This window comes from Serinus canaria, chromosome 11, assembly GCF_022539315.1.
Source record: "Serinus canaria isolate serCan28SL12 chromosome 11, serCan2020, whole genome shotgun sequence".
Lineage (NCBI taxonomy): Eukaryota > Metazoa > Chordata > Aves > Passeriformes > Fringillidae > Serinus > Serinus canaria.
The window spans coordinates 1,665,545-1,680,579 of record NC_066325.1 but is presented as its reverse complement, the minus strand read 5'-3'; the positions used below and the strand labels follow the sequence as shown (position 1 = coordinate 1,680,579).

General features: G+C 41.0%; 1 protein-coding gene across 2 annotated transcripts; it reads left to right on the top strand.

Moving 5' to 3' along the window:
• The first annotated feature begins 372 nt into the window (after positions 1 to 372).
• Positions 373 to 13,881, top strand: NAE1 (NEDD8 activating enzyme E1 subunit 1). 2 transcript variants are annotated; one of them, XM_030227593.2, is made up of 20 exons: positions 373 to 647; positions 2,504 to 2,607; positions 2,695 to 2,755; positions 3,634 to 3,664; positions 4,309 to 4,380; positions 4,679 to 4,758; positions 5,315 to 5,424; positions 5,755 to 5,864; positions 6,457 to 6,519; positions 6,756 to 6,819; positions 7,894 to 7,985; positions 9,240 to 9,299; positions 9,387 to 9,520; positions 9,671 to 9,746; positions 10,000 to 10,039; positions 11,005 to 11,091; positions 11,995 to 12,087; positions 12,425 to 12,539; positions 12,615 to 12,664; positions 13,616 to 13,881. In XM_030227593.2, the coding sequence occupies exons 1-20, from the start codon at positions 592 to 594 to the stop codon at positions 13,723 to 13,725; spliced, it is 1,608 nt and encodes a 535-aa protein (XP_030083453.2). In that variant the 5' UTR covers positions 373 to 591; the 3' UTR covers positions 13,726 to 13,881. The 2 variants fall into 2 exon arrangements, with proteins under 2 accessions (XP_030083453.2, XP_030083454.2); XM_030227594.2 differs by lacking the exons at positions 373 to 647; positions 2,695 to 2,755.
• The last annotated feature ends 1,154 nt before the right edge of the window (positions 13,882 to 15,035 follow it).

Sequence of the window (15,035 nt, the reverse complement as noted above, 5' to 3'; positions counted from 1 at the left end):
AACTCTCCGTGAGCTCTTTAGAGTGGAATCCTGCTAGCAGTGGGGTTTCCATGAGGGCTGGATTGCCAGTGGTTAACATGGAATGGTTTTTGGAAGTATTTTTTGTATGCCTCCTATTTTTCTTGTTCTCTGTTCTGGCTGTGTATAACTGACTCCGAGCAGAGGAGTAACATTACTTTAAAGAATGGGTGGGTTGAGATGAGGAGGAAAGCTGCTGGGGGCAGGTTTACTCCTATTGTGACTATTATTAGGGCGAAATGATTTGATGTGGAGAAGGGCGGGTTTAATACAGTTCTCTCTGAGGCCTCGTGTGGCGCCAAATGCTGCGGAGGGGGTGCCCAGGAGCGGCACAGGGAAGGGCGAGGGCGGCGTTGGTGCACACGGGGTGGATGAGAGTGAGAGGGGAAGTGCCAGGCGCTACCGACCTTGCCGGCTTCGAGCCTCCAGCAGCGCAGGTGCTGCTGTCAGCCAGGGCTGAGAGAGGCAGAGAAGCGGCCGGCGCCAGCGACGGCCGGCACGGCACCGCAGCCAGGGCCGCTCCTCAGGGAAAGGCAGGACCCGCCCCGCGCGTGCGCAGCGGGAGCAGCGGCCATGGCGCGGCCGGGCCGGGCCGGCCTCAAGGAGCAGCGCTACGACCGCCAGCTCAGGTACCGCGGGCGGGCACGGACCGGCTCCGACCGAGCGGGGAGCGGGGCCGCGCCTCCGGCGGCCCGCGGTGAACACGGGCCCGCTCGGCGCCGCGCCGGGACAGGCCCCCGGGGCCGCGCTGGGCCCGGCAGAGCCGCGGGGAGCAGGAGCTATGTCCGACCGCCGGGGCCGTGAGGGCTCTACCGGCACACGGACAGTCGATATGCAATAAATTAACAGTATAGATTTAGGGGCAAATATATATAGATATATATACGTACATAATTTTAAGTGTATACACTAAGGGGGATAGAGATCCATCCATATATATATATATATATATATAATATATATATATATATATATATATATATATATATACATATAGGTACTTATGTACGTTTTTTATAATATATATAAATTATTTATATAAGTATATAATATATCTGTATTCTAAATATTGATATTTTGTATATCTCTCTGTATTTACATGAATATATAAAGGGGGGGGTGTGCTGAAGAGATGGAGCAGGGCTCTGCTCCGGGCCCAGCCATGGCCCCAGAGCCACGGGCAGGGCCTGAGCCCAGGAGCTGCCCCTGCCCAGGAGGCAGAACTGCTGCCCTGGGCAGTGCCCAGCCCTGAGCAGATGGTGCACAGAGGCTGTGCAGTCTCCTCTCTGGGGACATTGCAGAGCCACACGGACACACTGCTGTGCCCTGGGCTCTGGGATGGCCCTGCTGGAGCAGGGAGGGGGCACCAGAGCAGCCTCTGTGGGCCCCTCCAGGCTGATCCATTCTTGGGTTCTGTGAAAGGGCAGAAAAGATCTGAGTTACCAGGGAAGGGTAATGGCACCAGAGTTAGGACTGTCTGTCTGCAGTGCAGCTGTTAAGTTTCCACGGGGAGCTGCTGGAGAGGGTCCTGTGGAGGGCACAGAAAAATTTGGGGTCTGGAGCATCTCTGGTGAGGAGAGACTGCTGGGAGCTGGACCTGGTTGGCCCAGAGAAGAGAAGACTGAGAGGGGATCTCATCAATGCATAGAAATATCTCAAAAGTGGGTGTAAGAGGGTGGGGCAAGACTCTTGAGTGATGCCTAGCAGAAAGACAAGGAGCAATGGCCATAAACTAAAACACAAAAAATTTCATCCCAACATGAGGAAGAACTTGTTTTCCTGGAGGGGGTAGAGCCCTGGAGCTGATGCCCAGGGAGGCTGTGGAGTCTCCCTCTCTGGGACATTCCAAACCTGCCTGGACACACTCCTGTGTCACCTGCTCCAGGTGACCCTGCCTGGGCAGGGCTTGGAGCAGGTGACCTCCAGAGGTCCCTTCCAACCCTAAAAATTCTGTGAGTTACTACCCCAGTGAAATCAGCAGGGCGTGTGACCCAGGACTGTCCCAGCCTGATCTCAGCCTCTGTGCTATTTTCTAGGGGTCTGAAGTACCAGACTCAGCAAGACTGATTTCTGTCTCCTGTGTGTTTTGGTGAAATTTAAAAAAATACATATAAAATTCTATTATTTATTATAAAAGTTGGGAAAAACAGAATGTTCGGCATTAGGACAAAATTTGGGCAAGGACTGCTTTAACCCATGCTGGTTTTTAAAATGTTAATGTTTCAAGAGAGAGAGGTGTTTGCATGCATATGGTGTAAAGTTGGAGAAGATGAAATGTCAGGGAAACTGCTCTTTGGAAAGTCTGTTTTCGCAGTAAGTTTCCTTAAGGATGTTTATTTTGGTTAGTGCTGCTTAGGTCCTTAGCAGTGAATGGACAGTAGCACGCCATTTGTCTTTTTTATTTTTTGGTTGTTATTTGTTTTTATTGGCTGTGCAATCTGGAGTTCAATATCTTCATTGCCTTTTGGTATCCCTCCCAATGCAGACTGTGGGGTGACCATGGCCAAGAAGCGTTGGAATCTGCCCATGTTTGCGTGATAAATGCAACAGCAACAGGAACTGAAATACTCAAAAACTTGGTGCTGCCAGGTCAGTAGGTATTGCTTCTGTCTCTTCTTTGTGATCTGACAGCTTGATGATGCCAAGTTATTCAAATGAGGTTTTTTCCCCCCAAAGGTATTGGTTCGTTTACAATTGTCGATGGGAATCGAGTCTCTGGAGAAGATGTTGGAAATAAGTAGGTTTTTTATTGATTTCAGTTACAAATTGACAAGTGACAGAGTTTCATAGGTAGTTCCAGCTCTATATTTGCTAAGAAGCCCTGTAAGATTCTTTTAAAAGCCACTCTGTGTTTCTCTAGGTCTTCTGTGGGTTTGGAGGTTGGTGACAAACAGCATGCACAACATCATTTTGATATTAGCTGCTAAATTATTTTACTTGCTGGGCTTGGACCTTACAGGTCTGTTTGCTTCACACATCAAGTTTATAAGGACTCATTATAAAAATATTGAAAGTTAACTTGTTTGATGTAATCTTGAGCTATGACAGTGCTAGTGTTTCAATGTGGTTCAGTATATTTTCCCTAATTCTGGTGATGCACAAGACTTAATTTTATTCGTCATTGTGCAGCTGTGACTGCTAGGCATTTATTAGCTTTCATAGCTTTGAAAGGCTCTGTGCAGCAGGGGAAAAGGTAAGAAAATGTTTGCAAATCCTGTAAAAATAATTTGAATACTGATTCTTGATCAAGTTCTGTTACGGTGTGCATACATACCTACAGGGATTATGTGAGGGGGAGGGATATTCCATTTTATGAGGAAATCAGTGCCAGTGAGTCTTTGATTAGCCTGTGAGAAAGAACCTGCAGCATGATCCTGTCCTCTAGAGAAGTTTGGCATGTTCTGTATTTCACATTTATGGCTTGGGAATTGAGAAGCTTTCTTAAGAAACTGTTTCTGAGGAGAATACAACAGTGATGAGAAAAAGCAGATTTAAAGGGGAAAGTGGTTTGTTGTGCATGAGAGCAGCATATTCTGCAGAGCAAACTGTAACTTCAGTGCCATTTTTTCTTCAGAATAAAAATTCACATGTAATTTTCTCTTGTCTCCTTTTCAGTTTCTTTCTACAAAAAAGCCATATTGGTCAGGTAAGGTCATAATAAATTTAATTTTATGTCTGTTGAAAGCATGGATGTTTTGTATAGTTGAGTATTTAAACGTGGTATTATGAATAATGCCAAAAGCATATGTGTATAGTTAAAGTCTGTTTATTCTTTAACGGAATTCCCCGTGTTTATTTTTAGTTGCTCATGAATGAGAAGATAAATTCAGTTGTGGCAAGATTGAATAGAAAAAAATGAAGAGCTTATGATTAAAATCTATGGAAGGGTGAGGTATAAGACCATTGTGGTTGAAGGAGTAAAGCTAAGAGTAGAGAGGTGAATGGGGAAAAAAAAAATCACAAAAACAGAGAGTATGAGAGGCATAGATAACTCCTGGAAATTCTGTAATGAAACTGGAAATTAGGAAATAGCTGTCTCACAATTTGTCTTTTTAAAATGGTATTACAGAAAATGCTCTCAAACGAAGTTCCTGCTATTATGGGATACATTTTTGCTTCTGATGAGCAAGGCTTGGAGTAAGGAGCCTTAGCTTATAAATGAGCTTTGTGGTGGGGTGTTTTCTGGGGTTGTTTTGTTGGTATTGCTTGGTTTGGCATTGTTAGCACATAGCATTATGTAGTACTCATACACTGTGTAAACTACATTTCATTCTGATTGCTCTGAAACAGAATCGTGCCCAGAGTGCCATGGAGCTCTTGCAGGAATTGAATAGTGATGTTTCTGGAAACTTTGTTGAAGAGGTTTGTCTTCCTAAATTCATACTATGTGTGTATTATACAGTGCGATAAAAATCTGAAATAACAGCTCTGTGTAGCTTTGTGATGTTGCAGTTTAAATAGATTCAGGATAAAACAGCATTTGAGAAAGATAAATAATTTGTATGTATTTCAAACAAAAAATCACTTCATGTATTTCAAACACTATTTTGTAACTTCATCTTAATTTTATAACTTTCACTTAACACTTCATATTCAGCAGACTTGCTCTGTGCTCAGAAATTTTCAGTGTTCCCTGACATATATTTTTTCCCCTATTTAGAGTCCAGAAAAGCTTTTAGACAATGACCCTTCCTTTTTTAATCGGTTTAACTTAGTGGTTGCAACACAACTGCCAGAAAGGTAAGAATTACCTAAGATTGAATTACCTGTTTTCATTTCATACCTGTAAAAGCAGGTTTATATTTTTTTATATATATATGTGTGTGTGTGTCTGTGTATATATATGTGTGTGTGTGCATTTATGCACAGGCACTTCCTTGCAGAAAAACTTAAGCAGAACAGAACTCTCTCATTCTGAAGGAAAATTACAGCCAGTGATCGTATTTTCTAGAGACCTTTTTCCTCCTCTGATGGTAATTGCCTCTGCTCAAAGTTAGGACTGTGCAACATATGGATCTGATTCTTTATTTCTATCTCACCACTCATTGAAGCTTTTTATTTGATAGTTGGAGCATTTGGGGGGGTGGAATGAGACATAAGTGAGGTAATGGATGAATATTTTTTCAACTCACTGTAATTTCCTGTATGAAATCGATCACCTTACATGCTTAGGATCATGATGATATTGGAGAAGTTTTCTGAGAGGGCTCTTTCACAGAGTAACTGGTGCAGGAGTTAACTTTATAGTTAAATGCTGTCTTCTGTAGATCTGAAAAAAGGATGTTTTTTCTTACAGTACATTGTTGCGCTTGGCTGAAGTTCTCTGGAATTCCAACATTCCTCTGCTGGTCTGCAGGACCTATGGGCTGGTTGGTTACATGAGAGTCGTGATTAAAGAACATACAGGTTAGAGGGTTTGCTGAGGTAAAGACTTCTCTGGAAGGTTTAAAGTTTCAATAACTTATGTCACCTTGGGGTTTTTGTTTGTCTTTTTTAATCTTGTGACACATTTAGTATTTGTTAAGTCTGAGGTAGTTTGCATTCTTTTAGGAATGCATAGGGATTATGGACTGCAACAAATAGAACTGGAGATTATCCTGACATTATGGGTGACTTACACAGAACACTTACTTTGAAAATCAAGCACTGAAAGTAGCAGGTGATCCTGTATTTGTGTAGCTCTGTTTTGAAGACCAGACATAAAGCTGAGAAATGAGTTGTGTCATTTTTTCACAGTTGTTGAATCTCACCCTGACAATATGTTAGAAGATCTGAGACTGGACAGACCGTTTCCAGAACTGACAGAGCACGTTCAGAATTACGACCTGGAGCATATGGACAAAAAGGTTGGCGTGTGGTTTGCACTGTGCTCCCCAGGACAGATGCAGATATACAGCGCAGGGATCCTGTGAAATGGCTCTTGGCAGATGACTCTGGTTCCAAGTCTCATCTGAACAGAACCAACTCCAGAATCAGTCACGAGGAACTATTTTTGCCTCTGCTCCAAATGTTGCAGTCTATTTAAATCTTAAGCAGGTGGGGGTCTTAGGAATCAAAGAGTATTCTTGGATAACTTGATTTTTTGTTAGATTGAATACCCCCTCACACCCTCTTCTGGAATTTGTTTTTTAATTTTTATAGTTAACCTACTGTTGCAGAGCTGTGCACAGTGGATGTTTGTGCATAGCATAAGTTTCACTCCAGAAAAATATTGGAGAACTTGGCTCACCCTTTTTTAAATAAAGTAATAATAATTAGATAATTTATTTTATAATACTTAGAGAACATTTTGGCTGAATCAAAATCTGGAACATGTCCTGTGTCTTTAGAGTAGTGGAAAGGATATTTGGAGTTTACATTAAAAATAGGTTTTTAATTTGTTTCCTATTTTTTATCTTTTCTCAACCTGACAAAGATTTCTCCACTGTTCAATTACAGGACCACAGCCACACCCCATGGATTGTGATTGTAGCCAAGTATCTCACAAAATGGTTCAATGAGGTATGTTGCAAAACTTTGTTATTACTATTATTGGTCTCTCTTTTCTGAAGCAATTAATTATTTTGGCAGTGTGTAACATAAAAAAAACAAGGTGGAATCATAAAAAGAAATTACTAATTGAAATACAAGTGAACGTGTGAGCATTGACAGACTCCTGGAGTTCAGCAGTCTGAACACAGTAAGCTTAGTAATAAGCATTTTAAAGACAAAAATCTCTTTGTGTTTTTTAAATTTAGAAAAGTGAACAGTTGCCTAAGAGTTACAAAGAGAAAGAAGCCTTCAAAGAACTGATTCGGCAAGGTAATCCATGTCCCAGGGGTCCCTTGTTCCCGCTGGCAGAAATAGATACAAGGTGGTACCTGAAAAGTAATCCTTGGTTCTCTCAAGTTTAATTTATGAAAGATATGCTGGTATATACTGTATGATTCTTCTGCTAAATGATTGTTTTGTACAGGTGGATCTTTAGATGCCAGACTGCTTATAAATGTTTGTTGTCAATGTTTTATCCTAAGATCCAGTGTGTTTTGATTTGAGTGGGAGCAAAGGCCTTAAGAGAAAATTCTGTTAAAAATGTGACAAAGAGGAAAGCAAATGGCTTTTGAGACTGGAATTATTATTCTGCAAGTATTGGGTGTGTCCATTTACCCATCAGACGCTTGTTAATCATTCACCTCTGCTTGGCCAGGTTCTGTAGCACTGACTGCACTGTAACCAGTGTGTGAATGATTTCGTTTTGCAGGGGTTTCAGTCCAATGCCACATGAATTTTAGCACCCTTTTTAGGGTGCTAAAATTCATGTGGCATTTTTAAGATCTATATGCGTTGTCTTAAATTCTCGTAGAAAAACACCATTGACTTGATTTTTGGTATTTCCTTACTTAAAGATGGCCTGTGGGCAAGTTTGAAGAGGTCTTCATCCCCAGGCTGTGATAAGGAGCAGATCTGTAGTAATTACCTTTGGTTATGTCAGATTTTTAGTGGAGGCCTTTTCTTGGGCTGGCTTGCTCTGTGGGTTCATAAGTATTTGCCAAATTTGATCCAAAAACCCCAGCAAAATATAACTGGCATGGGAAGGAGAGTTGAATTGTTAATTTAGTGCCTATGAAACTTCATTATATCTTTCTTACACAAAAAAACCAGTGCTTTTGTGCTGAGTAATTTCTATTTAACATTTCAGGAAAATAAATCATATGCAGAATTTAGATTAAGTTAGCTTTATAATTACATCTGATCTTTTTTCTTGTGATTTATTTTTCATTTTTTTTGCTGGTAGCAGATATGCCACAAATACATCCACAGCCAGCTCTGTTGGTAAGACATAAATGATGAGATGTAATTCAAACAGTTGTGTTTTAATTTTTTTTTTTCAATAAGGTATCTTAAAGAATGAAAATGGCACCCCAGAAGATGAGGAAAACTTTGAGGAAGCTATAAAAAATGTGAATACAGCATTAAATCGTACAGAGGTAAAATCAACATTTCTGTGATGAAATTGAAGCAATTTCAACTGCCTCATTTTCTCAGAATATATTATTCAGTTTTAGGACAGAAATTCCATTTGTAACATTTGTATTTAGCTAAAACAGGATTACTATAATTTTAGAACTGAAATTGTGTAGTTAAATAGACCTAGACTAGCTGGAAATGTAACTTATGGAAATTCTCTTACTCCCTTGCTCTTGCAAGAAATCTGCATTTCCCTCCTGCAGACTTGATTTCAAGTCTAGAGTGAGTCAGCAACCAGAGTGCATCAGTGAGTTACTGTCTGACTTCTACAGTTCAGTCTGCAAAAAACTCTGAACGGCTGGGTACAATTGCAAGGATTTAGCAGTGAGAGGTGTGGCTGATGCTGATTTAAATACACTGGTGTGAGAGAAGCTGAGAGCACTTACTGAAATTGTGCTGTATTGAAGCCAGGGTCTGTACTAGTTACTCTCTATAGAACTGAAAGGCTGCATGGGACTCCTGATACAATAAATTCACTTCTTTCCTCTTGAAGAAACTTACTACAAAATTCCCTTCATAAACTGGTCAAGCTTAAAAGCATTAGAAGTGATGTTTTCATTGTTTCTTAAATAATCCTCACCTCATAACTCATGGTTTAAAATTAAGCTCTGATTTCTTTAGTTTCTCATCTGGGGTAAACTGCAAAGGCTACATGGGGCAAAAGCACATTCTATGATTCTTCTTAGATTATGTTCTTTTGTTTTGAACTGTGCTTGGATCCTTGCTTGGATGATGGTCATGTTAAGTCTCCCAAGGAAGCAGCAGGTGCTGTCATCCAAGCCACTACAAGACATGGCCCAGGATATTAATATTATTTGAGTTTATGTGGCAGACTGACCTGCAGCAGTTAAGGATTCTGACCAACACACTGACTTTTGTAGCCCCATTCCCCTTCCCTGGCCTTTTGGCTGCTCTGCCCTACCAGGCAGGGTGGGCAGTTACTGCTGCAGCTCTTTTAATCTTCTCTCAAAGATGGAAGTCAGATGAGATTTTGTTTGTGCCATTGATCTTGCCATTGTTCAGAAGCATTGCCTTGCTCTTGGGCAGGGCTGCTGTTTGAAATGTGTCTGAGCAGCACTGACTGTTTAGGATTCAGAGATTTGCTGTGAAACTCTGAGGTCACTTGGAGTTGGCTCACCTATGTAGTGAGTGATGAGATAATTAAAGAAATCAAAAGTCAAAGAATTACCAAACCAATTTATTTATTTTCATAGATTCCAAGAGGCATTGAAGAGCTTTTTAATGATGATTGCTGCCTAAAACTAACGGAGCAGGTATGAATAGTTAAGGATAAGACTTAAATGTAGAAAAAGCATTGTAAATAACATCTGTGTACATGACTGTCTCTCGTGCTTTTGTAGTCATCTTCCTTCTGGATTTTGGTTCGAGCTTTAAAGGAATTTGTGGCAAATGAAGGGCAAGGAAGCTTGCCTGTCCGGGGCACCATTCCTGATATGATGGCAGACTCCAGTAAATTCATCAAATTGCAAAATGTGTAAGTAGACAGCTCCTTGAGGGAGCTCACTACCATTCATGCGGCTTATATTTTGTCTTTATAATGCGAAACAACAACAAAAAAAAGAATGCCTTCAATGTGGAGTTGATGGCTTTCTGTTGTAATTATTTACCTCTTCATTATTACCAGATACCGTGAAAAAGCAAAGAAGGATACTGCTGCTGTGGGGAGCCATGCTGCTAAATTGTTACAGTCCCTGGGCAAGGTGAGTGCAAACCTATGGCCATTCTTTTAATGGAATTAAGTATCTGTGAAGTATCTGCTTTATTTATGAATTTGATTTGATCGTATAAAAGTAAAATGCATACAGGGATGTACTCTTTATAATTTAAGACAGTTTTTTTTTTTTTTGGTACATTAGTAACTAGTTATTTCACAATAAATATATTAATATATGTGTGAAAGCAGGAATTCTCTGGCCATTGTGTGTACTGGAATGCATATATTCTCTCTTTTAGGCACCTGAGTCTATTTCAGAGAGAGAATTGAAATTGTTCTGTGAGTATGCTTGGATTCTGTTCTGGGTTTATGCAAATGATCAAATAATCAAATAATCAAAAACTTTTGAATGATCATGTAGCTATTAAGCAGTAAGTCAATATTTGAATTTTTTAAGTAAGTACTAGTTGATTTGCATCCCTCATTTTCAGGAGAAGTAGCAGATGTTCAGCATCTCTCAGGAGTGGGTCTTGTAAAGGTTGGCTTTAAAATGATGTATCTTTTCACTCCAAACAACAGGGAGCAGCTGCCCTCTGCTTTCTGTGATGAGTACCTGAGCACTCCTGCTCATGCTGGGCCATTGATTTCAGAGTGTGGGGTCTGCAGACTTGAGGTAGTCTGAAAAGTTGTAACTCAGCTGATGGCACTTCAGGCTGTGTCTTTCCTGGGTGTGTACACATCTCCAGCAGCAGCCTGGCTGAGGCTCCTCAGAGCTGGAAAGCTCCCCAGTAAGCACAGAGCCAAGAGCGTGCTGCCCTGCATTGGTAAAAGCATTTGGGAGCCTCCCAGTTGCTCCTTTTTTCTGTTGTAATTGCAACCTGGCTTGATCCATAGCAATGATGCTGGAAAATGACCTTTTCCAGCTCATGGCTTTGCTGTTAAAATACTAATTGAGAACACATGAGGCAGTGTTAGATGTAGTGGAAGATGGGAAGAACCATGTTGATTTGCAGCCTGGAAGAGGGAAACATGGTGGCTGGACTGGTGAATTGCTGTGGTGTAGCTGTTACATTAACTCTGCAGATACATGGAGATTCCACATGAGCACTAAGGATTTCCCTGAAACTCTCCTGACCATAGACCTAAAGGTAGTTAAACAGGCTTTTATTACTGCAAGCTGAGAAGAAACAAGGAAGTGTTCAATGAAATGCAGGTTGTAGCCTTTCCCATGTCACATGGCAGTGAGACAGAGCTGTGGGGAGTGGTGGCACTGACGGGGCAATCTCTCCTTGTCCCCGTGCCAGGCAGCAACGCCGCCTTCCTGCGCGTGGTGCGCTGCCGCTCGCTGGCTGAGGAGCACAGCCCCAACTCCTGCAGCAGAGATGCAATCAGTAAGTACTGCTGCTTGCCACAAACCTCACTGCATTTCCAACTTGGAATGGTTTGGTGAGGTAAAGGAGATGTAAGCTACATGCTCTGTTGCATTATGCAGTTTTTTTATTTGGAATGTCACAAAGTCTTTGGTGAATTAAAATAAGTTCTTAGTGGAAGGAATATGTCTCGGCTACAGTTGTGGAGATTTAGGTCTAGAATGTTGAATTTGATTTTGAAATTTCAAAAATGACCTTACAGATTGATGCATATTTCAGCTTTTGCTTTCTTGTGGATTTTACTTGTAGTGCTCTATAAATAAAACCCTGGGTTTTTTTCAAATTTCTCTTTTCTGTACGTCAGTTACTTCTGACAGAGCTGAAAAGGTACTTTAACCTGACCAAATTAAAATAAATATCTTGATCCCTTTCAGTTTATCTCTTTAGGATGTGAACTAACAAACTAGTTAATTGAAATTGCATTTTTTATATTGCCTTTTTTTTTTTTTTTTTTTTGAGCCAGATATAAGTAGTAGTTAGCATTTACAAAGACTACAGTGCTGTGTGGTAAGGGATTTAAGACCTGTATTATAATTACAGTCATTACAGATAATAATTAAAGCATGTGTTTCAAATCCTAAAATTATAACTAAGGAATAGCCATTTAAATTAAAGCAGCTGCCAAAATTGAAATGTGAGTTTCTTCACTGAATAGTTTATATTAAGTACATAAAATACGGTTTTTTCATAAACTTTGGAGGCAAAATTGTGTATCTGACAGCTGTTTGATTAAAGTTCTGTCATAGGTTGTATTCATTAAGGTTTCTTTCTACTGCAGATTTTACTATTTGTTTTCAGGGAATTCAAAACATTGCTTTTTGCATTCCATGTGCACCAGCTAACCAGTTCTCTTGCTGTTTTCAGTTTCCCATATGGATAACCCTGACAGTGAAATAGTGTTGTACTTGATGCTGAGGGCTGTCAATAGGTTTTACAAGCAGCATGGCAGATACCCAGGTATGTTAATACCAGTTACTTCACATCTTCAAAAATATATAAAGTCCAATAGTTACTGTAGTTCAAGTTATAAACTGCAAGAACATTAGTTGTGGTTTTGTTTCAATAGTAATACATCATTAATGGGTTGTTTGGACTATGAATCAGTTCAGCTATGCAGTAATTTGTCTATCATGAGAAGCATAACAGAATATTCAATTATTATTTGTCTCATACTAAAACACAGTAATTGGCTTAGAAACTTTAGGAAAAGAAAATATTTAGGCTGCCATTTAAACCCATTAGCTTTGACTGTGATGTTACAGTTGTGTGATGAAACAGTTGATTTGTTTTCCAGGTGTCTACAACTACCAGGTAGAAGATGATATTGGAAAGCTAAAATCATGCCTTACTGGTTTCCTGCAAGAACATGGGCTGTCTGTCGTGGTGAAAGATGATTATGTGCAGGAGTTGTAAGTGTTGTTTTTGAGGTGTGGCTTTGCTGGTAAAACTGCTGGGCAGTTTGTGACTGTTCCTTTCCTGTGCAGTTGTCGCTACGGAGCTGCCGAGCCTCACGCTGTTGCTGCCTTCATGGGAGGTAAGGGTGACACTCCTAGGGCCACACAAACAGCAGCCTGCTCAGCCACAACTCTGCTGCCCTAATTACTCTGGACTCTCAGAGCAAAGGCTGCAGTCACAGATGGCAGTAGGGCACAATCCTCCCTTCACTCTCCAGATGTGACCTCTTATAGTACATATAGAGTAAGTGAGTACACCAAGGCTTATAATCAGTAAAATAAATAAACTTCAAAAACAATAAACTCTTCAAGCTTAAAAATGTGTTAAGAAATGAAATGCTGGAAAGAAGCTTAATTTTTTTAAAGGAAAGTGATAATTATAGTAACTTTAAAATTAGTGTGGTACATGTCTTCTTTTAACATAGTACACATATGTTAAAGATCTATGAAATATAAGTAACCTTGGGTTCTTACCTTCATTTGACCTGCAGATATATTTTAATGGATGCCCCAAATTGATATATCGATTCACTTATCTTCTTTATTTGGCTTCATGCAGTGCTGAAGATTTTGTATTATAATCTGCATATGTAGGATTTTTTTTTCTGATAAAGCAAAATTTGGTATACATAAAAGTAATTTCTGAAGAAGTTACAGAATGTTTCTTACTACAGGAAAACTCAGAGGGAACACACTGAAATGACCCTTCAGTTTATTTTGCAGTTAAATTTTATTTTTTTTTTTAATTCAGCTTCTCAGATGAGACAGGTTGCAACTTGCATGGATCTGTCTGCTCACCCATTTTTATTCTGTGTGTCTGTACAGGGAGAGAAAGAGTATGCAAAACTTTTGAAGTAGCAGCTTTTTGATCTTTTATATTGGGAAGTACTGAAGGGCATTTTTGCCTCCTAGGAGATTTGTCAGCATTCTGAAATAATTCCAGTGTAGGGACTAGTAAATAAGTAATGTTATTTTACTGTTGTTTAAATACAACCTGTTAACTGCCTTCTGTTTTTTCTTCTCTTTTGCAGGAGCTGCTGCACAGGAAGTTATCAAAGTCATTACAGGGCAGTTTGTAATTTTTAATAACACCTTTATTTACAATGGAATGTCACAGACATCAGCAACTTTCCAGCTGTAGGATAAGCTCTTGAATTCGATGCCTCCAGGCACTGCTGCTGCTGTATTTACAGTTTTTACAGTATTTACAGTTCTGTAAATATTGTGATGTTCTACCACTGACTGGACTGTTCTGTTCTGTAGTACCTGCCAATTAAAGTTTCGTTATTTGTAATTATCTTCTTGTGTTATTGTTTCCTGAGGACAAATAAAATCATACTATATCCTGACAATTCTTTAAAATTTAGAATTTTTTGACTCACCTCTGAAAGAAAAAGGGAGTAGCTGGTTTTGGCAGGGTAAGTTGCATTTGCAAATTGGCTTATCTTGTTGGCAGCAGAACTGCATTTTTTTTAATAAAAGCTGCTTATCAGCTTGAGTGGGGAGGAGGCACAAAAGGATAAGAGAGGTTGGTGGAGCTCACTCTGATGGGCTGAGGATCCAGTGGTGCAAAGAGCTGGAAGGTGAAATACCTTTTCTTGAGTTTGGGGTCATTAGGGATAGGGAATGTGTGCCTAAAGCTCAGTTCTGTCAGCCATATTCACCGAGTAAAAAGTTTTTTTCCTGCACCTCTGTGTGTGGCCACTGCCAAGGGATGGCAGCTCTTTCTGTTGTGGGGGCATTGCAGCCTCCAATTGCAGAGTATTCAAACTGAGCTGCATTGAAATGTGTTCTCCAGGGCTCAGTTTTGGGGCTGGTCCTGGTTAACTTCTTTATTGATGATCTGGAGGTGGAAATTGAGAGCACCCTCAGTAAATTTGCAGATGCCCAGTTGGGTGGGAGTGTGGATCTGCTGGAGGATGGGAAGGCTCTGCAGTGAGACTTGGACAGACTGGATCAATGGGCCAAGGACAAGGGCGTGAGGTTCCACAAGGCCAAGTGCCACATCCTGCAGGTCACCAGCCGCCTCCGTGTGAGCCAGAGAGTGCCCAAGGGGGCAAGAGGCCAATGGCACCGGGCCTGGATCGGCAGCAGTGTGGGCAGCGGGACCAGGGCAGTGCCTGCCCCTCTGTGCTGGGCACTGCTGAGGCCACAGCTCGAGTGCTGTGTCAGCTCTGGGCCCCTCGGGAGAAAGGACATTGAGGGGCTGAGTGTGTCCAGAGAAGGGCAGCAAGGCTCACGAAGGCTCTAGAAAACATGGCCCATGAGGAGTAGCTGAGGGAGCTGGCTTTGTTCAGTCTGGAGGAGAGGCTCAGGAGGGACCTCACCGCTCTCTCAACTCCCTGGCAGGAGTGTGCACTGAGGGGGGGCTGCTCTCTTCTGCTGGGCCTGCACTGTGAGCCAGAGGAAGTGGCCTCACGTTGAGAGGAAATTCAGGTTAGACTTTAGAAA

Coding starts and splice junctions, on each gene's coding strand:
- NAE1 (XM_030227593.2), top strand. CDS start 592: ATGGCGCGGCCGGGCCGGGCCGGCCTCAAGGAGCAGCGCTACGACCGC. Junction 4,759..5,314: donor GCAACACAACTGCCAGAAAG/GTAAGAATTACC, acceptor TTTTTCTTACAG/TACATTGTTGCGCTTGGCTG. Junction 12,540..12,614: donor GATGATTATGTGCAGGAGTT/GTAAGTGTTGTT, acceptor TTTCCTGTGCAG/TTGTCGCTACGGAGCTGCCG.